A 23334-nucleotide genomic window follows, 5' to 3' on the forward strand; every position below is an offset into this window, starting at 1 on the left:
ACAGCATTCTACTGAGGAACGCGGGGTGAGGTTGTATATTTCTATGTATTGCATTAATCTTGTTGCCTATTTTCTAGGTGCTCCATACGAAAGAGTGCATTCAAAATCTAGAAAAAGATGTATTAAAAGACTTTTAACGCTCTTTGAATAACCAACACTGATATATTTCTCAACAACAGGGGGCAATGTAGGTCAATAGCAGAACGTGCGCCCCCCCTCCCCAACGCCCTCCTCCCAAAAATACCCAGACAAACATTCCCCTCATTAATGTTGGCTTCAGAACATTCTGAAGTGCTTTCAGGCAATTTGTGCGTCATATTAATCTAATGCACAGTCTCTGGTGATTGGCGTCGAGTAAAAGAGATCTTTCTGGCTTTCCATCAACAGCCGCGCTTTTATTCATCTTCCAAAAAAAAAAAAAGTCTAAAATGAAGATGGCTCCGCTCAGAAAAAGGAAAAAGATCAAACACGAGGCAGCGGGAGAAAAAGACAGATAAAAGATGTTCGGCTTGTATTGACAAGAGCGTCTGAAAGAAAATTAATGTTTCTCGCTTTCATCGTGTGTTTATGTCACACCCCCCCATTCCACTCCAGAGACGAGGACGAGGCCGCATCTGATATTTCCAACATCTTCATGTACTACCGAATGATAAGCTGTTTGTCAGATTTAGGAGTTAGATGTACCTTTTTAAAAAAACGCATCTGTCTTTTGGCACGATGTTGTCAGCACTATTACCCCTCCAATTTGCACTCAGATGCCCCCCTCCTCTGCTCTGACTAAAATCCAATTTACTGGCTGTCAGCTCAACCCAGTAATCCTCTGCACAGCTGTGTTTGTGGAAGGAGCCTCTTAATTTGCTCGTCCTCCACGTTTCTAAATGTACCATTGCCATATCTGAAGCTAAATGTTAGCTTAATGTGGTTTGTTGCCTGTTTATGAAGCCGCAATGAATGCCTGTTGGAGACCCTTTCAGGTTCTGCTCAGGTGAGGAGATGAAATATGGAAAATGCTAGTGGAGATAGCAAGCTAACCTGCTAGTTCAATGTCAGCCCAAGTTGAAGAGCTACAGAAAAGCATATCCCACCCCATAGCCAATTCCACCCCTGATAGCAAACATACATCACGGAAACATCTATTTGATGTCTGCATTTACATCTGGAAGACGTCTATAGGACGTTTACTTTAAGATGTCCAATAGACATCTGTTAGATGTCTTTAAGATGTTTGTGATTTGAAATGTGTGTAAAACTGACATCTGAAAGATGCCTGCCAGATGTTTGTACACAGCTGATTATTTCAAGATCAATTGCTCTTTAACAGACATCTTGCAGATGTACGTGTGCTATCTGGGATTGGTCAACTCAACCATGCAACCTTTTAAGAGAAGTTCAGACTCAATTTAGAGTTTAGGAATTTCATAGATGCTATCAGGTTGTAGGTTGGGTTTAGGGGTTAGCATTTGTTTCAGCATTATGAGGTTATGAGGTAGCATTTAATACTTACAGTAGCATTACGCGTTCGTTCAGGGTAAATTTTTACAAACCCAGCAGGAAATCATGTATTAGGGGAAAAGATACTCGGGATATCTTTGAAGGGGTCATCAGATGGCCATTTTCCACAAGTTGATATGATTCTTTAGGGTCTTAATGAGAAGTCTATAACATACTTTGGTTAAAATTTCTCAATGGTAGAGTAAAAAACACTCTTTTTACCTGGTCAAAATCAGCCCTTTTTAGAGCGAGCTATTCTGTTGCATGTTCCTTTAAATGCTAATGAGCTCTGCTCGCCCCGCCCCTCTCTGCTGTGGGATGCTGAGCCGTAATGTTTACTGTAGCTACATTTAGCCACGTTTAGCTGCGAAACTTGCTAACTAGCGCATTATTAAAGGGGTCATTGGATGCAAAACTAACTTTTACATGTTGTTTGAACATTAATGTGTGTTGGCAGTTTGTGTACACAACCACCCTACAATGATAAAAATCCACCCAGGTTTTTTTTTTTATCTTTAAAACTAATATCCTCTTTTTAAAATCAGGTCATTCTCAGCTTCTTGTCACTGTGGCGAAACACAGTTGATTGACATGAGCGTCTTACCTTAGACCCGCCCTCACCGAGCTGAAACAGTCAGAATATGATTGCCATTGTGTCGACTCAGGTGCATAGGAAGACTCTAATTGAACGACTGAGGTGTTCTGTTGTTGGATGTAATAATGAACACAGCAGTCGTCATTTACTCCCGACATCTGAGCCGCTGAAGAGGCAGAGGACAACGTTATTTTCATTTTTAAAAGTAAAGCACAGATCCCGATCTACATATTGTATCACATCCTATGTTCGTGTGAATCATTCGTGATGCAGCTTCACCCACAGCAGAAGTGAGTATAAAGGTTTTTTATGCATCTTTGCAAATGGCCTTTCTTAATAATGTGCTTGTTGGCAAGTTTCGCCGATAAACACAGCTAAATGCAGCTAAACGTGGCTAAAGTAAACATTACAGCTTGTAATCCCTCAGCAGAGAGGGGCGGGCCGAGCAGAGCTAATTTGCATTTAAAGGACCCATGTGATAAAACGAGCTGATATTTTGCAGAGCTGATTTTGACAAGGTAAAAGGGTGAGACTTAGAGACTTTTCATTAAGACCCTAAAGAATTATATGAACTTGTGGAAAATGGGCATCCGATGACCCCTTTAGGAAAGGCCATTTGCAAGGATGCATAAAAAACCCTTATGCTCACTTCTGCTGTGGGTGAAGCTGCATCACAAATGATTTGCACAAACATAGACGCATATGTAGATCAGGGTCGGCGCTTTCCTTTCAAAAATGAAAGTAACGTTAATCCTCTGCGTTTTCAGCGGCTCAGATGTCGGGAGTAAATGATGACTGCTATGTTCATTATTACATCCAACCACAGAACACCTCAATCGCTCAATCAGAGACATTCTTGTCTTCCCCTGCACCTGAGTCAACACAATGGCGATCGGAGTCGGACTGTTTCAGATTGGTGAGAGTGGGTCTTTTTTCTGGTTATGTAGACAGTGTCACTCCTGCCTTATACTGACACCTAGTGTTGTGGAAGTATTACATAATTAACATAATACATTAAAATAAGATAAGATAAGTAAGATACACCATTTTGCAACACAAGCCGCAAAACGAGCTGTTTTGCACAGCTAAAAAGACTGGAAGTGAATGACACCAGAAGCGAGTCACATTAAAATGTACTAATTGCCATTTAGAAAAGTCGCAGACTTCACCACAAGCTGCATCCGATATCATAAAGCAGTTGGTTTTGGTGTGTGTGGGTTGTGGCTCGGTATGGAACGGTGAATTATAGAGACAGTGTCATTGCCACCGAGCGGCACACTGCACCATCTCTGACACGGGAGATAAAAGTCACTGCCAACCTGTGGGAGCCACAGCAACCACCCTGCCTGCCTTCCCACGTGCACGCCGCTCTCGGACCATTTGCATTTCGTGCGGACGCTCTGCATCTCATGAATGCTAATGAGTGCGTATTTTTTCCCGCGTACTGGCCTGGCAGTTACTGTGGGATTGTCCGTACGCACATCTTCCGCTGCCCCCCGCATGTCTGTGATATGAAAATGAGTGTGAATGATAAGCCCCCGGGGGCCGGGTCGACTCCAACAATTAATCCTGCCATTTACGAGAAATATTCGCCTGTGCCTATCAGTACATGAATATATGTATATGTATCTCCTCCATATGGAGGAACTAACTAGAACCTAACTGTTTTATAGAATGTCTACCCAAAACTCAACCAAGATGTCCCTCATGAATGAATATTAGGGACTGACTCAACCTCTCGGCTGCCTTTCAACCGAAGCAACCGATGCAAGCTATAAATAACCAGGTGAAGATTTTCCAATGGAATATTCTGAGTCACTCTGGGAACGTGAGCGAGGACGTGTGGGAGGGTACGTGGGCGGCAGTGAGATCATCAAAACGTGTCGGGCCCAGAGTCGCCCAAGTGCCCCAAAGGGGAGAAAGGGTACTCACCGCGTGTGCGTAGGTGCTGTAGGTGCTGAAGGGCAGGGCGATGGCAGGGTTGAAGATGCCAAACTGGCCCACCATCTGCTGCATGCGGCGGATGGTGCGCTCCTTGTCCGTGTCGGCAAACTTGACCACCAGGCTGGACGACGCACCCTGAGGGAGGAGAGAATCGGAGCCAGTCTGAGGAGAGAGGGCAGGCTGCGTTTAACCTCCCGCTTTGCAAGCGAGACCGTCGACCACCACAGGAAACACAACCTTAAATATACATGATTGAAGATGCGGTCACATTTGTAAGATTTTGGTGAAAATTTGCCAAAAATTTGCTATTGTCAATTGCGTATAGATTTATGAAACACAGCTCACACAAAAATTCAGCTGACTGAATTTGGTGAGTCAAATTTGCACGGGGAATGTTTTCACAAACTCATAAACATGCAGATTCCTACACTCTAAAAATGCTGGGTTATTTTTTTAACCCAAATGCTGGGTTCAGACTGTTGGGGCATTTAATTGGGTTGTTCTTAATATTTTTACCCAGGTGCTGGGTAGTTTTTCTGCCCTCCAAAAAATGGTAATTTTTTTTAACCTAAATGCTGGGTTCAGCTGGTTGGTTCATTTTATTGTATTTATTCATTTATTTATTTTTTTTACCCAGGTGCCATTTTTTTTCTGTACGACGGTGATTGTGCCACGTAAAAAAATAAATATATATATATATATATATATATATCTAAGATTATGACATTAAAGTCGTAATATTTTGAGAATAAACTTGAAATTATGAGAACAAAGTCGAAGTATTACAAGAATAAAGTCAAAATATTAAGATAATAAAGTCTAAATATTACGAGAATAATGTCAAAATACTATACGAATAAAGGTGAAATATTAAGAGAATAAAGTAAAAATATTACGAGAATAATGTCAAAATACAACGAGAATAAAGTCAAAATATTACAAGAATAAAGTCAATAGATTACAAGAATAAAGTTGAAATACTACAAGAATAAAGTCAAAATATTAAGAGAATATTATGAGAATAAAGTCGAAATACTAATAGAATAACGTTGAACTATTATGAGAATAAAGTCAAAATAATATGAGAATATAGTCAAAATATTACGAGAATAAAGTCAAAATACTACGAGAATAAAGTCAAAATATTAAAAGAATAAAGTCGAAATATTATGAGAATAATGTCAAAATACTATGAGAATAAAGGCGAAATACTAAAAGAATAAGTCGAAGTATTAAGAGAATAAAATCGAAATATTACGAGAATAAAGTCAAAATACTACGCGAATAAAGTCAAAATATTAAGAGAATAAAGTTTAAATATTAAGAGAATAAAGTCAAAATATTATGAGAATAACGTCAAAATACTACGAGAATAAAGGCGAAATATTACGAGAATAAAGACGAAATAATACGAAAAAAAGTCCAAATATTAAGAGAATAAAGTTTAAATATTAAGAGAATAAAGTCGAAATATTATGAGAATAATATCAAAATACAAGAATATAGTCAAAATATTACGAGAATAAAGTCAAAATACTACGAGAAAAGTCGAAATATTAAGAGAATAAAGTCAAAATATTAAGAGAATAAAGTCAAAATATTATGAGAATAATGTCAAAATACTACGAGAATAAAGGCGAAATATTGAAAGAATAAAGTTGATATATTAAGAGAATAAAGTTGAAATATTATGAGAATAATGTCAAAATACTATGGAAATAAAGGCAAAATACTACACGAATAAACTCGAAATATGAGAATAAAGTCGAAATACGAGAATAAAGTTGAAATATTATGAGAATAAGTTGAAATACTATGAGAATAAAGTCTAAATATTATGAGAATAAAGTCGAAATACTAGATAAATGATTAAGATTAAATATTAAAGTTGAAATATTTCAATATTATTCTCGTAATATTTCAACTTCATTCTCATAATTTCGACTTTAATCTCAAAATATTTCGACTTTATTCTCGTAGGATTTTGACATTATATTGTTACGAGTAGGGATGTCCCGATCAGGTTTTTTTGCCCTCGAGTCTGAGTCATTTGATTTTGAGTATCTGCCGATATCGAGTCCCGATCCGATACTTCTATAATACATAAAAAAAAGAATAAAGAAGAGGGAAGAAACAGATCCAGGATGTTCCTTATTTTTTATTTAATTCACCTTATTTTAACATTCCACATCTCTTTTAACAAACAGAGCACTTCTGTGAGGTAGCTTGAACAATCAAGTAATAAATTACATAAATTCTTCACTTCTGGATTTTAGTGCAACAGTAAATTAAAAAAAGTCTAATATAAAAACAAATAGCACCTCAACTTAAAATACCTGGCAGGCATGTAAACAAATAAAAAAAATAAAAGTGCCACAGTGTTTGCTGTGTTTTTGTGTGGAGTCAAGAGGTCTAACTCTGTGCCATCGCATAACTATAGATGTGTTAAAAAATAATGAGAATATATATACCAGAGGTTGCGTTAGACTGTTACATTGCCGGTCATTTTGACGGACAGGGTCGTAAAAATTCCATCATAATTCATTATTACCCGTCATTTTAATTTTCATATTTTAATTATAACACATTTAATTGCATATATTTTTGTTCAAGTTTTAATTTTTAAGATGTTGAAGAGAACAGATGAGACTGCATGCTTAACTTTTCATGTTCAACACCACACCCCGCAGTGACATCGATTTTCAGACGATGACTAACAAGTACATAGTGCGCCTCCCATCCAATAAATCGCAATGAAACAAAGTCTCAAATTTCAAATTCAATTTCATTAGGAAATTCAAGCAATAAATACCGTTTTGGCGCTCTTTAATGTGGCATGATAGATCGTTGTAGCTTGTGCTTAATGAAACGCATAGCAAAAGGCAAAATATTAGTAACAGTTTAGTTTTTTAGTTCTGGAGCAAGTGCTCTGTTGCCACACTGGAGCGCACTCGCCACCAACTGGACAGGGGTGGGAATTACAGATAATAATTACACTAGATCACCCTCTGTGTAATCTGTCAAAGTGATAGACAGGCTTCAGATTTTTCCGTCATTGCAACAAAAATTCCGTAAATGACGGACAATTTTCGGTTAACGCGATATATATATATCCGAGTCCTGATCGGGAGGTAACGTCCGATTCCGATCGAGTCTGAAACCACATGATCGGCCCGATTTCCGATCACATGATCGGATCGGGACATCCCTAGTTACGAGTAAAACACAGTTTAAATGCAGCTTCAAAGGGCTCTAAACGATCCCAGTTGAAGAAGAAGAGTCTTATCTAGCAAAATGATCGGTTATTTTCTAAAAAAAAAATTAATTTATATAACCTTTAACCTTAAACACTCATCTTGTCTAGCTCTGCGTGAACTTCGGTGTATTTCGGTTCACAACAGTTAGGGTCGAAAAAACCCCATACGTTTTTTTGTAAAGGGCATCTGACCTTCACAAAGATAAGACCCTTCTTCCTCAGCTGGGATCGTTTAGAGTCCTTTGAAGCTGCATTTAAACTGCATTTTGGAAGCTCAAACCCGGGGGCACCATAGAAGTCCACTATGTGGAGAGAAATCATAAAATGTTTTTTTTTTCAAAAAACAGAATTTCTTTACGACTGAAGAAAGACATGAACATCTTGGATGACTAGGGGGTGGGTACATTATCTCCTGTAAACTATGCTGTATTCACCCAAATAAATTCCATTTGTCTTATATTTTTGCCCATGGGTTCTTGCTTAATAATAAATGTTCATCTTTTGATTACTGCTGTTGCAAAATAACCCAGCATGTGTTCTGTCCAATATTTACCCAGCGCTGGGTTGCCAAATAACCCAAGATAGAATGCATTTTGTAGAGTGTACTGAAATGAGATAGATTTTTGTCAAATAATGGTAAATGTGACCGCACCAGTAACACGCTATAGAATTCAATGAAATTTTAGAACATGTTAACATGTTAAGAAAAAACAAAACAAAATCAAAAGGCCTTAAAGAGATGAAAATTCTGTCATTGATTACTCACCCTCATGTCGTTTCAAACCTATAAGACCTTCGTTCATCTTGAAATCCGAGAGCTTTCTGACCCTGCATAGACAGCAACGCAACTACCATGGTCAAGGGCCAGAAAGGTAGTAAGGACAACGTTAAAGTAGTTCATAGTCAAGTCGTTATTTTTGTTTTCTTTGCACACAAAAGTAGTTTCATAGCTTCATAACATTACCGTTGAACTACTGATGTCACATGGACTACTTTAACAATGTCCTTACTACCTTTCTGAGCCTTGAACGTGTCAGTTGTGGGTCAGAAAGCTCTTGGATTTCATCAAAAATATCTTAATTTGTGTTCCGAAGATGAACAAACATCTTACGGGAACAACATGAGTGAGTAATTAATGACAGAATTGTTATTTTGTAATGAATTGTCCCTTTAAGAATGATCAAAAACTTTAAGTTCCTATGTGAACGGCATATGTGAGGCTGGATGTGTTTTGAAAACAGTTCAACAGCAAACCTCAGGCAATCAAACAAACCCATCTACGAACTGGTTAGTAGCATCAGTAGATTGACATGAGCCTTGGCAGCTTGACCGTTACGTAACAAAATCTATTTCAGATTTCGTTACTTGATAGGTTATGATATCGCACCTGAAATATCAAACGGATTAGATGAAGAACGTGGGTGTGTTTCGAGATTGACAAGGCCACCAATGATCACGGTCTGACCTTGGATGTGTGGGTTTCTAAGTCTGGCTCACTCATTCTCTCCCGGACCGTGGTAATGAAACACCTGCCGCGAGAGCCGCGCTCACATTCATTATGAATCTCTCAATGATTCGAAGCTACACTTGACCTTTATCAGCCTACAACATCCCCTGTTCCAGCACTATATACCGTCCGAATAATAAAAAAAGAAAAAATACAGAATCGATTTTGGCAAAAAGGCCGAAATATGACTGTGATCTGACGGTAGAGAAAGGTTGTGCATCTGCCAAGATAAGAAGCTAGCTGAAATTGACGTGAAAATGTCGATAAGCAGCTGCAATATGGGGGAATATCAGGTGAGGCCACAAGCCATGTCTGTAGAGCTAAAAAGGGAATGTTTTTAGGTCCTCAACTGGTGTCCCAAAAAATGACGGAAAATTGATTGAAATCTGGAACTAAGGATGTTGAGAAAAAAATGGGTGGTCGCTGTTGTTCTTGGTATTGTTGTCGGAATGCTTAGCAAGGGCTGAGTACAAAGAAATCAGTTTGCACATCCAAGCTCGACAACTCTGTCTCTAGGTATACAGCTCTCATGTAGGCGTTTGAAGGGGTTGCCAGAAAAGCAACTGGGAAAGATAAATGTAGATTTGATTTTCGATTCGCTTCGATTTCACTCTGTTTGAACCGTCAATGCCCTTAGCCTTTCCAGAACTGTTTTATTGTATTGTTTCCTCAACTGCTTAGTTAGGATATCATTACCGAGGACACTATCTATGCATTCAGTCACTGCTCATTAGTTGTACTGCACAACTAAACAAAATGGACTTTTGCAGGTTAAGAAATGTACCACAAAATGCCCAAGTGGAAGACAGTGCAAGGCTGCAATCTCTAAAAAAAGGCCTTATCTTGTATCCCTTCAGGATTTTTTTTTTTTTTTTTTTTTATCACAAAAGTAGTTAAAATGATTTCTGGCTAAAACCTCAAGGGAGTTAGAGACATCTGTGGACTGGAATAAAAACATTTGGCGTTTACAAAAGACTGGTGCGATGTGTTAAAAATTTGACAGTGGACGCATTGGGACCTGCAGTATCTTTTTTTCTGCTGATTAAAGAGATAGTTCAGCCAAAAATGACAATTTTGTTATCATTTACTCACTGTCGTTTTGTTCCAAACCTCTATAACTTTCTTTTCTTCTGCGGAACTCAAAAGAAGATATTTTGGAGAAATGTCCAAGCTGCTCATTTCCATATTATGAAAGGGAATGGTGACCTCAATTTTCTGTAATTAACAATGCAAATTTCAGTCTATAGCAACTTATTGTAAACAAGTAGGATGTACTCAGAAATTGCCCAACCTGATCTCATGATGTAAACGTAAATGTTAGAACATTTTCGCAAGACGTGAAATATGTGGCGCCATGTTACGTGACACAATCGATTTTTTTCCCCTGAAACAGATGAACAATACATATGGTATGTTTTATGTGACGCTGGTTTTGTATGGGTCACCGCAGCTCTGACCTGAAACGTCCGTTGAGTAGCGCTATATCTCTAATGTACCGTGACGTTTTAAAATAACGTACCATCTTCACTAAACCTAAACTCACCGATAATATGAACAAAATTGAATGTGCTGTAAAAACGCAGTTGCAAGCATACTGTTTTAACTTGTTCTTTCAGCTATTACATCGTGAGTCATGTTTTTCACGGGATTTGTACCCAAGGATTCTGCATCCTAAGTCCACTTTTGTGTTACGTACGGAAAGCGAAACATATGGAGCTGTAATTATAACTGTGTACGAAAACAATTACAAGTGCTCACTGTTTTACCACCTCTAGTGTTCATTTCTGTTGGAAACTGCATTGATATGTACTTATTGGTACGTATTTAGCGTCTTGTGAAAAAGTTCCCACAGGTACGTTTTCATCATGAGATCAGGTAGAAACTGCCAGTACATTTCACAAATAATTACAAAGAAATTACAAATGAACAACTGAATTAAATTAAATACAAATTGTACTCCAGTAATCTTTAGTTTACAACTTAGAAAAATATTTTTTATAGTGTTGGAATATAGAGCATAAATCATTTGGACTATTTCTTTGATGGTTTTATAATGCTCGATTGTACTTTTTGGAGCAGCCTTGGTCAACTTCTAATAAAAAAAAAAAAAAAAACAACATCAAAAAAACTTTTTATCTGGATTCAGAGAAAAAAAAACTCAGACTGAAAGATATAAACTTAGAATTATGAATTCAGAGATAAAAAGTCAGAATTGACCCTTCGCTGGGAGTTTGATTGACAGGCGATCTGACCAGTCGTAATGCTGAATCTGCCATTTTGTCTGACAAACAAACCAGGGAGGAGAGTAGATTAACATCAGTGGACTTAAACTGAATTTTTTTTTTTGTGTGTGTGTATTTACGCCTTGCTGCGGTTGACACAAGATAACTTCTGATGTATATTCATGTTTATTTTGTGCTATAACTAGTAATAAGGCCATTTGAGGCGCTACAGTGATCTGTCACAACACATTAAAGAGCCACAAAACTATTTATTTTTTTGGGGGAAAAAAAGCCAACATTTGAAAGCTGAGACTTTGTTTCATACCAAATGTAGAGCATAAATAGAGCATAAATCATTTGGAGTATTATTATTATAATTTTTTTTTGATGGGTTTTATAATGCTTAATTGTACTTTTTGGAGCAGCCTTGGTCAACTTCTAATGAAAAGAACAAACAAACAAAAAAACTTTTTATCTCAATTCAGAGAAAAAAACCCTCAGATTTGCAAGATATAAACTTAGAATTATGACTCTTCGCTGGGAGTTTGATTGACAGGCGATCTGACCAATCGTAATGCAGAATCAGCTTTTTTTCCGACAAGGAGGAGGAGAGTAGATTAACGTCCTTGGACTTAAACTTGAAAAATCGTGTGTATTTACGTCTTTTCGCAGTTGACACAAGATATCTTCTGATGTTCGTTCATGTTTATTTTGTGCTATAACTAGTAGTAAGAAAGAGATGTATTCACATTCCATTTGAACTGAGGCGCTACAGCGATCTGCAACGACACATTAAAGAGCCACAAAACTATTTATTGCTTGACTTTAAAAAAAAAAAGGCCAACATTTGAAAGCTGAGACTTGGTTTTATACCAAAAGTAACCTGCTTTGTCTTGTCTGTCGGTTGTCTTTGCTCCACAATGTATTTTTTACAGTTTGAGAACATTCATGAGAATTTTTCTGAGAATTGTGGGAAACAACGTCTAAACTACACTCTTAAAAATAAAGGTGCTTTAAAAGGTTCTTCACAGCGATGCCATAGAAGAACATTTTTGGTTCCACAAAGAACCATTCAGTCAAAGGTTCTTTAAAGAACCATCTCTTTCCTACCTTTTTTTAATCCGAAGAACCATCTTTCACCACAAAGAACCTTTTGTGAAACAGAGAGGTTCTTCAGATTTTATGGAACCATTAAGACAAAAAAGGTTCTTCTATGGCATTGTGAAGCACCTTTATTTTTACTTTATTATAAAGCTACCTTTTTAACCATTTTTATTGGTGGCAAAAACGGGGTTCTATTCACTTTTATTTTTTCAGGTTTTCTGGTAAAACACCAGTTTGCAATATCAAGCAGCGAAATAAGTTGTTTTGTACAGCTAAAAATAGCTGGACGCGATGAGAATGGAAGCCAGACACATTAAATTTACATTGACATTAAATTTAATGGCGCACACTCGTACAGAAAACATAAGGTGGATGCCATCCACTTTTATTGCATAGAGAGAACTTTTTTGTGTTCCCTAGAAGAAAGTAGGAGTAAATGATGACAGAACATTCATTTTTGGGTGAACTATCCCTTTAACTTCTTGAATTAGTGGTATTAAGTTGTATGCAGACGGTAGGCCTACGCTGGCATTTTAATCTTAACCTCAAATGCGATTATCCGCAGCGCTCAGAGTATTTATTGAAAACCTAGACGTTCTGCACACCACCTTGAGCTATTACGAAGGAGAACAAAATATTTACTGTGTGTTATGAAAGTTCTTGGGCAAAGCCAATAAAAGAAGAAATTCAATGTTCCTTTAGTCCTAAGTTTGGAGCGTTCAGAATTTTCAGAATGTGTTGATGATATTTGTCCAATCCTTTCTTGACTGTTTGTTTGCTTTAGCTCTGAGACATCCGGCGAATATCAGGGCCGAGGGCTTGTCGGTCCAGCAAGATATAGGCTATGCGTCTGTAAGAGAAAGTGATAAAGAGAGGGGAAGGAAAATGGAGAGAGAGAAAGAGAGAGAGTGTGGTGGTTGATCTGTGAAGTAAAACTCTCATTAAATTTTAAGCCACCAAGCACCCAGAGAATTCCCATAGGTCCAGGACCCAGCGAAATGGATTCAGGAGAGAGAGAGAGAGAGAGAGAGAGAGAGAGAGAGAGAGAGAGAGAGAGAGAGAGAGAGAGTAAAACTGTGGAAATAAAAAGTGCAGCTGTTCTACAGAGGAAAAAGAGGAGGAAAACGAGGCCTTGGAATCAAAGTGAGGGCTGCATCTTTACGAGAAGCTGCGAGGCAGGGGGCACCTTGGTGCTTTCCCGATTCTTGAGGTTTCTGTGTGAACGAGGGCCATAAAGGCACTAACTAAGCCATATATCTGATGTAACTCTAACGCTACACATCTGTCTCTGTGCATTAACTGTGAATATGATAACAGAAACGGATTATCTTGCACAAAGAGCAATCAGCAATGGAGCAGCAGAGTCTGTTGCTGCTGCTTGTAGCTTTCAAATTTTATTATAAAAAAGGTTTACCAATTTTAATGTTATGTGCCCTTTATTTGCTGTTGATTATATATATATATATATATATATATATATATATATATATATATATATATATATTAGGGGTGGGCATAGATTAATTTTTTTAATCTAGATTAATCTAGATTAAATCTTGGAATTAATCTAGATTAATCTAGATTAAAATGGCTAATTTGAATTCTGCTGAAGGCATTCAGAATATGTGTGCTACCCAAATAATGACTAAAAGTAAGTCTTCGAGAACGGGCCAGGTGGCGCATTAGAACAGGCGCTCATCTCCTGTTTCCAAAATGCATCACAAACTGCTTGACAATTGCATTTACAACATAATTACCTATACAGACTTGTGTAACCAAGTACTTCTGCGCAAAAGGCTGCACGACGTGCGCGTTGCCGTTAAATACACAGACGCGCACGGGCATGGATAGCCTATCTGCGTGCATAGTCTTCGATTAAACTGCGTTGCTTTTAGAAGCGTCAATTCAGTTGTTGCATATAGTTTAATGTCTTTATTTCGGGATTATCAAAGTTAATCATAACTCACGTGCCCCAGTAAAAAGGGTCTAGCAACGCACCTGCCTTGAAGCGGCTTCATAGCTGCATCCATGTTTGCACGTCTCATTTGATGTGGTAATTTCACAGAAGTTGAAGACTCGTTCTCGCCCCCTACAGTGAAATTCGACTAGGTATACATCATCCGCGCTAAAATATCAAGGTGAAAGTCATCATATCTTGCGTAGTTTAGACCCAGCTCCCAACCCAACTTTGAGAATAGATTAACGGCGATATTTTTTTTATCGCCTGATAAGAGTCTCACGTTAACGCAGCACGTTAACGCCGATAACGGCCCACCACTAATATATATATATATATATATATGTGTGTGTGTGTGTGTGTGTGTGTGTATGTATACAGTCAAGCCCGAAATTATTCATATCCCTGGCAAATTCTGACTTAAAGTTACTTTTATTCAACCAGCAAGTCTTTTTTTTTTTTTGATTAAAAATGACACAGGCTTCTCCCAAAAGATAATAAGATGATGTACAAGAGGCATCATTGTGGAAAAAATTAGTACTCATCTTTTATTTACATTTGAACAAAAAGGTCACATGTCCAAAATTATTCATACCCTTCACAATAATCAATGGAAAGCCTTTATTGGCTATTACAGCAAACAAATGCTTCCTATAATTGCTGACCAGCTTGTCTCCACTGGTATTTTTGCCCATTCATCTTTAGCGATGAGCTCCAACTCTTTCAGGTTGGAGGGTCTCCTTGCCATCACCCTGATCTTTAGCTCCCTCCACAGATTCTCAACTGGTTTTTATGTCAGGACTCTGGCTGGGCCACTGCAAAACGTTAATGTTTTTGTCTGCTAACCATTTCTTCACCACTTTTGTTGTGTGTTTTGGGTCGTTGTCGTGCTGAAATTCTCTGCAGACTGCCTGATGTTGTTGTTGAGAATTTTGATGTATTGCTCCTTTTTCATGGTGCATTTACTGTGATTAGGTTCCCTGGTCCACCGGAGTATAATAGAGAATTTAATGTATTTCATGAATATACTGTATTTACATTATAATAATATAATATAATATAATATAATATAATATAATATAATATAATATAATATAATATAATATAATATAATATAATAATATAGATTTAGAATATAATGTATACAGAATATATATTATCTATATGTACATCTTCAGAACTACACATGCAAGAGTACATGCATATATTCTAATTTAAGAACTAAAGAAAAATTTAAAGTGAAAAAAAAGGGAATGACTTATTAGAATCCAGTATTCCAAGAAATAACTATAATTTTATATTACTAATATTTTTTTAAATATTTTTTTTCCTGTTCAAAAACTTTTGACTGGTAGTGTATATTTAAAACAGACTATATTGAAGTAGCATGTATTATTTAAAAATAAAGAGAGATTATTTAAAAGAGTTGTTGTGTATAAAAATGCATGTAACCTTCTTGTATCACGTTTGAGCTCAGGCCGCAATTTTAGGCAACGCAATTTTGGGCCAGTATTTCTCCTGTAGTTGTTGTTAGATATCAACGCAGTCATGAGGAAATGAAAATCCAGCTGAACGCATTGCCATTCAACCATAGACAGTGGCAATCGGTCGGCGGCGCAAACTCTCCTAAACCAAGGAGATTGTAATATCAGATAGCAGCGGCAGTTTCATTTTCCTGTATTTGTTGAAATACGCTCAATCCCTGGCGTATACACCGGGGTGGAAATGAGACCGAAGCCGAGGGGCTAGAGTTCCTTGACCCCTCCCAACCTTCACTGGGCGTAATTTCGTCCCTGGTCTTCCGTCGTACAAGGCCTTCCTGAAGTCTGGCAATTTGCTTTACCACACAGCGGTGTAAATTTTTAATTGCCCCACGTCTGAAGTGCAGGGGGGAGGGCACAGGGGGCAGCCGTGCGTGGAATTAAGCACATGTCAAAACCCTTCTTCAAACTGGCGCACTCTGATTTGATGTGTGTATGTATATGCTCTTCTTATTTGTACGTCACTCAGTCAGGAAACATGCAACGCATTCAGCCTGAGCTTCTGGAGCTGGAAAATTAGATCAAAGTATGTAGCTGTGACCTCATGGCTGTGCCAGCAAGAGAAATGGACAGAAAAGAGGGGCAGCATGTGCATACATGCATGCATGTGTGTGCATGAAGATAATGCACTGACTGCCATGAGCCGTGGGGGATTTGAGCCGAATATAAGATTGCACTGAATATAAGCGCCAAGCAGTTCTGCAATAAGGCCAGTTTCTTGCTGCCCACGAGCACATCATTAGCAGACTGCTTTATGCGTGTGTTTTTAAAATGAATTAGCACTCGTTTCTTCACTGGACTCCTTACGGTAATAACTATGAGCTGCGTTTGGTTCTTCAAGAGCGAACTTAGTTTGTGAGAGGTTAGTTGGTGTATCTGTGCAACCTAATGAAGAAACAATAATCTTTTGTACGTTTGCGAGTTTTGGTCTTAAACAGCCATAACTGCGACAAGCAATTGACCCTTCGTGAAGTTACTGTTGCTACGTCCAACAAGCCATGGCACTCCCACACAGTAAAAAATACATTGTGGAGCAACGAGAAAACTGGCAATGCGCCAATAGAAAAGACAGAGTAGGTTACTTTTGGTATGAAACAAAGTCTTCGCTTTCAACATTTGTCATTTTTTAATAAATTCAAACAATAAATACCATTCTGTGGCTCTTTAATGTCATGAAAGATCGCTGTAGCCACTCAGTTCAAGCAGCATGTGAACCAATCTCTACATTATTACTAGTTATAGCACAAAATAAACGTGAATGAACATCAGAAGTTATCTTGTTTTAACCGTAGAAAGACGTCAATACATATTTTTTTCAAGTTCAAGTCCACCGACGTTAATCTACTTTCCTGTCTGGTTTGTTTGTCGGATAAACTGGCAGTTTCTGTGTTATGATTGGTCAAATCGCCTGTCAATCAAACTCCTGGGGGGAGGGTGAAGTAAATTTTGACGTTTTTTGGTTTCCATTTCTGTACACTGAAATATCATTGGTTCAAGTTTTTCAAATGGTTGTACTGTAAATTAAACATCAAGTACATTTAACTGGGATTTAGTTACTTGACACAGCATTTTGCTTTCAGTAAAAACAAAAGAATAACAAAAGCTAATTTTGGTCATGTTTCGTAACACTAAAACATCAAGTGATGTTATTTTTTCCATGTCATTTTAGTTTTTAATTTCTATTTGTTGCATTACGCATCAATTTAGAACATACAATACAATTTAGATTATAGGTGTGATGCAACAAATTTACAGCCTCAGGTAATTTGTTTCGTCGAGACTAAAATTTCAATGCTAATCAAAATAACAACCAACCAGAACATATCAGGACTTCTACATTACGTGACTGGAATATAAAACACAACATAAATAGGTGTGATTCGACAAGTAATTTGTTCATCTGGACTAAAATACAATACCAAAAAAATGACAACCAAACAGCAACCACATATTTGGTGTTTAATTTATGAAAAACAAGACTTTAAACCAATCAGATTTCACTGTGGGTGGGGTTACGTTGCGTGAGATGATTCGAAAGGAAATTGCGTCAGAAATAGGTGTGTTTTTTGTCTGGACTAAAGTACAATACCGAACAAAAAGTCAACCAATTAGAACACAATTTATGAAAAACAAGACTTTAGATGAATAAAACGTCACTGTGTGCGGAGCTTTGTTGTGTAAGGTGATTCAAATAGAAATTGCGTCAGAAATGGGTATGTTACAACAAAATGAAACAAAAAGTCAAGTAGTTTGTTTATCCAGACTAAAAGTACAATACTAAACAAAATGGCAGTCAAAACAAACTTGGTGTTTAATTTATGAAAAACAAGACTTTAAACCGATTTCAGTAGGCAAGGTTATGTTGTGTGAGGTGATTAGAATAGAAATTGCGTCAGAAATAGGTGTGATACAATAAATTCACAGCGTCAAGTCATTTGTTTGTCCAGACTAAAAGCACAATGGTGAACTAAATGACAACCGATCAACCAATCGTTTATTTTAAAATATGAAGAACAAGACTTTTGACTGAGCTTTAACTGTGGGTGGGGCTACTTTGTATGAAGCAACTGTAATAGAAATTGCAGCAAAAATAAGTATGTCTTGACAAGTATATTTGAAAAGAAGATTTTATTGTGGATGAAGCTACACAACATGATACAACAAAAATAGAACCTCAAAACTTGCAAAAAAATGGCTTTTATCTCTTGTAGCTTCATTTGGAAAAGTAAAAACAAACAAACAAAAAAAATCTAATTTGGTCAGTACCGATAGCCTTGTGGGCAGCATGTTGAAATACAGAGCCTTGGAGCTATGGGCGTCCCGAGTTCAAATCCCGTTTCGAGGATCTTTTCCGATACCACCCCCGTCTTTTTCTCCCAGTTCACTTCCTGTCAGCTCTACTCTTGCCATTTTCACATTTCTTACGATAGGATAAGTTTTTTTTTTACTTTTTTCGGGACTCAATGAAAGTGAAATTCTGTGCGAAATACAGAGCCTTTCGTCCCGAGTTCGAATCCTGGCTCAAGGACCTTTTTTTCGACCCTACCCCGTCTCTTTCTCCAATTTCACTTGTCAGCTCTACTCTGTCCTATCGTAAGAAATGTGAAAACGCAAAAAAAAACTAATTTGAAAAAAAGTGAAATACTGTGCGAAATAAAATCCTATCCAGTCAGAATTTATTTGATGTTTAATATACACTCACCAATATACACTATAACAACTTTTTTTTTTGTTAAATATATTTCTGACGCAATTTCTATTGGAATCTCACACAACATAACCCCACCCACAGTGAAATCTGATTGGTCTAAAGTCTTGTTTTTCATAAATTAAACACCAAATATGTGGCGTCCGATTGGTTGTTATTTTCTTCTGTATTGTACTTTAGTCCAGACAAAGAAATTACTTGTCGAATCATACCTATTTATGTTGTGTTTTCTACTCTAATCACTCCACACAATGTGGAAGTCCTGATATGTTCTGATTGTTTTTTTTTTATTTTGATTTGCATCGTACTTTCAGTCTAGACAAACAAATGACTTGACGCTGTAAATATGTTGGATCACACCTATTTCGGATGCAAGTTTTATTCGAATCATCTCACTCAACATTACCCCGCCCACAGTGAAATCTGATTGGTCTAAAGTCTTGTTTTTCATAAATTAAATACCAAATATGTTTTGATTGTCATACTGTTTAGTATTGTACTTTTATCTGCAATTTTGTTGTATCACACTTATTTTTGATGCTATTTGTATTTATATAATCTCAGACGTCGCAACCCCACCCACAGTGAAATCTGATTGAACTAAAGTCTTGTTTTTCATCAATTAAACACTAAATATTTGGCGTCCGATTGGTTGTTATTTTCTTCAGTATTGTACTTTAGTCCAGACAAAGAAAATACTTGTCGAATCACACCTATTTACGTTGCGTTTTCTATTCCAATCACATCACGCAATATAGAAGTCCTAATTTGTTCTGATTGGTTGTTATTTTGATTATCATTATACTTTTAGTCTGGACGAACAAATTACTTGACGCTGTAAATTTGCTGAATCACAAGTATTTCTGACACAATTTCTATTCAAATCATCTCATGCAACGTAACCCCGCCAACAGTGAATTCTGATTGGTCTAAAGTCTTGTTTTTCATAAATTAAAAATTGTTGAATCACACCTATTTACGTTGCGTTTTCTATCTCAATCACTTCACACAATGTACAAATCCTTATCTGATTGGTCTAAAGTCTTGTTTTTCATCGAATCACATCTATGTATGTAGCGTTTTCTATTCCAATCACTTCACGCAATGTCGAAGTCATCATAAGTTTATCATAAATTAAAGTTCAAATATGTTCTGACTGGTTGCCATTTTGTCACTTCACAAAGCATTTTGCTTTGATGACAGAAAAAAATGTATTACTTGTATCACTCAAATTGTGTGCTAGTGTTACTATAATAACCACGAGCTGCCGGCAGACCGAGGGCGTGAGAGGCTGGTGGGTGTTCGTAAGTTCGCCATCATTTCTTTTGAAGAGTTTGCAGATGGATGAGTGCTTCATCAAGCCCTGCCTTGAGAAGAACTCCATTATCTCAGCTAAACATCTCACTTTGGCACCTGGGAGCCGCGCGAGTCCTGACCCCTCCCTCTACAACTTCAGACTCGAGAGAATGGAGGCCGGTAAGGTTTTCCATAATCAATTTACCTTCCGAGATGACTATAAACCTTTCCCATCCCTCCCCCGTGAGCTTCCTCCTCTCTTCCTCTGTCTCTCCACCTCTCTCTTTCTACTTTTCTATCTCGCGTTCCTTCCCGCTCTCTCTCTTTTTCTCTCCTCCACTCCCACCTCAGTACATGCCAATGAATAATTCACCAGTCAATGTGGTGAAAGGTGAGGTAAACAAGTCTATTGCCTAATGTCCCGGGAGGATGGAGGGAAGGAGAGAGGAGAGAGGGTGGAAAGATTGTCTGAGCGCGTGTGTGAGGTGAGGATTTTAGGACTGTGGTTTACATTTCAATGTCCCTGAATCATTTGCACCTCGGTTGACCCTAAAGGTTATACAGAGAGCGGATCACAACACAAATCCATCTCTTAGCCACGTTTCTTCCTCTTAAAGTGACAGTCTACCTAAAAACAACAAAAAGACTTCAAGACAACATCTCATTTTGTGTTCCACAGACGAAACAAAGCCATATAGGTTTGGAATCACACTGTGGTGAATAGCAAATAATGATTTTTCTTTTAATTTTTGGGTCAACTGTTTCTTTAAAAATAAAAAAGCACCTGCTCAAATGCATTTCAATATCTCATAGCTCGTCTGTATCCAGCCGGAGACTTTTCGCAAATAAAACTGCAGCGTGTGAGCTACTTCTGAGAGCCAAACTATGCGTGTGTGACTGAATAGCTGTGTGATTCAGGCAGACTGTGCTGAATAGTCTGCTTTTTATGGCTCAGCGTCCAGTCCTCGAGATTGAAACGGCCGGACAAAGGCCACGTGCTGATATGCTGGCAATGCAGCTATTCAACAAAACAATATAGCCAAATATGCAGTTCGGAAGTTGAAGTGACTGATTTGTTTGGAAATGATTTGATTGCCTGGTTCACTACTATTACTGCTGCTACAAAAATAAAGGCATAGTTCACTCAAAAATGAATATTCTGTCATTAATTACTCTCCCCATGTCGTTCCAAAACTGTAAGTCCTTCGTTCATCTTTGGAACACGAATTAAGATATTTTTGATGAAATTTGAGACCCTGCAACTACCACATTCAAGATCCAGAAAGATAATAAGGATATTGATGAAACAGTCCATGTGACATCAGTGGTTCAACCGTAATGTTATGAAGCTACGAGAATACTTTTTGTGCGCAAAGTAAACAAAAATAACAACTTTATTTAACAATTTTGTGTCTTCCATCAGCCAAAGCTTTCGAACTTCATCAAAAATATCTTAATTTGTGTTCTGGAGATAAACAAAGGTCTTACAGGTTTGGAACATGGACATGGACATGTGGGTAAGTAATTAAAGACAGAATTTTCATTGTTGGGTGAACCATCCCTTTAACATTTGATAAACTTTTGTCTGGCAAGAATTTATGTGGTTCCACCAACAAAACAAACAAACAAACTTTATTCAACCTCATAACTACCAACTACCAACATAGCCACTAATACTAAAAAAAGTTGGTCGCACCACATGACTTTTATGTGGCGGACAAATGTGTGTGTTACATATATACATCCCTGATCATTGATAATTATGTGTTGCTTTTTTATTTTTATGCCTTTATAACTAAGACGAGATTACTTCAGGTTGAAATTGTCATGTGGTGCAACTCCCCAACAAAAATAATTACATTTATTTATTAATAATTCATTAAAAAAATACTATACTTTGGAAAATATATTAAAAACATTTGTAAAAAATAATGTGTACAGTCCCATGTATTCAAGATGTAAAGAAAAATATATCTGCAAGCAGCAATTACGGGGCCAAACACTCCAAAGGGAAAATTAGGACCTAAGGATGCCATGGAACATCAGACCAAATGCAACAATGAGTAAAAGGAAGCCATTTTAAGATGATTTTGGTCAAAATGACAAAAAAATAATGTAGAATGCCTACTGATATGATTTTATGGCTTATTACGTTTGACCAACAGGTGGCGCTGTTATCAAATCGATCTGGTGTGTTTAGTGTGAGGTAACAAAGGCACACACAAAGTTTGGTGTCTTTAAGTCAAAGCTTTGCAGAGATAACGCCTCAAAGTCATTTTGGCATCAAGCCTAAAATTTGTAGAGGTGCTGTATGAAAACAGTTTCATCTATCAACATGAAATCCATAACTTTGTATCAGCAAAGTCTGAAGATGATCTGACTCGATTTTGGTGAAAATCGGATGAATGGTCTAGGACGAGTTTGAAAAGTAGTTTTCCAACTGTGGCATAATTGGTATCTATGTTGTCGGCATGACCCAAGGAATATTTTGAGACCAATTTCATTACAATAGGCTAATGCAATCTAAGCTTTTAGACCAAGCTTTTTGAGTACTGTCAGGGCATGGTGCTGAAGACACATACCGAGTTTTGTAACGATATATCAATGTGTTCGTAAAATATAGCATTTTATGACAAAATTCAAAATGGCTGATGCCCAAAATGGCTGACATGGGAAAATTGGATATGGTTCAACTCGGTATGCTCATCCGAATCTAACGAGACCAGTCGAGATTTTTGGCCAAACCATTAAAAAGTTATAAGCAAAAATAGCCATTTTTCATATCTCCTGACCACTAGGTGGCACTGTGACGAAACACTGCATGTACCCTCAGGTCATGCTTGTTATAACACACACCAAGTTTGGTCTCAATACGACAAACCGTTGCGGAGATATGGCCTCACATCCATTTTTGCACGTTTTTTGTACAATTCTTTTGCGCGTTATTCAAGAACGGTTTGTCCAATCAACTTGAATTCCATAACTTCTAGCCAACATGGTCTGAAGATGATCTGAGCCAATTTTGGTGAAAATCAGACAAACCGCCTAGGATGAGTTCGAAAAAAGTAGGTTTTTCAAACAATTGAAAATAGAAAAAAAAAACTAAACCTTACGATTTTTTAATTATGATTTTGTGGCTTACGGTTCAAAAGTTATTAGCAAAAAGAGAGTGAAATTTTGGACAAGTGGTGGCGCTAGAGAGTTTGAGTTAGA

The 23334-nt window shown here is 37.4% G+C and overlaps 1 protein-coding gene across 1 annotated transcript in view; it reads right to left on the reverse strand.

Moving 5' to 3' along the window:
* Nucleotides 1-23334, reverse strand: part of celf5a (cugbp, Elav-like family member 5a) — a 327723-nt gene that overhangs the window by 43992 nt on the left and 260397 nt on the right. The window contains exon 6 of the mRNA XM_073844616.1: nucleotides 4019-4165. Coding sequence (XP_073700717.1) covers nucleotides 4019-4165 — 147 coding nt within the window. The remainder of the gene's footprint in view (nucleotides 1-4018; nucleotides 4166-23334) is intronic.

The sequence above is a fragment of the Garra rufa genome, chromosome 7, assembly GCF_049309525.1.
Source record: "Garra rufa chromosome 7, GarRuf1.0, whole genome shotgun sequence".
NCBI classification, from domain to species: domain Eukaryota; kingdom Metazoa; phylum Chordata; class Actinopteri; order Cypriniformes; family Cyprinidae; genus Garra; species Garra rufa.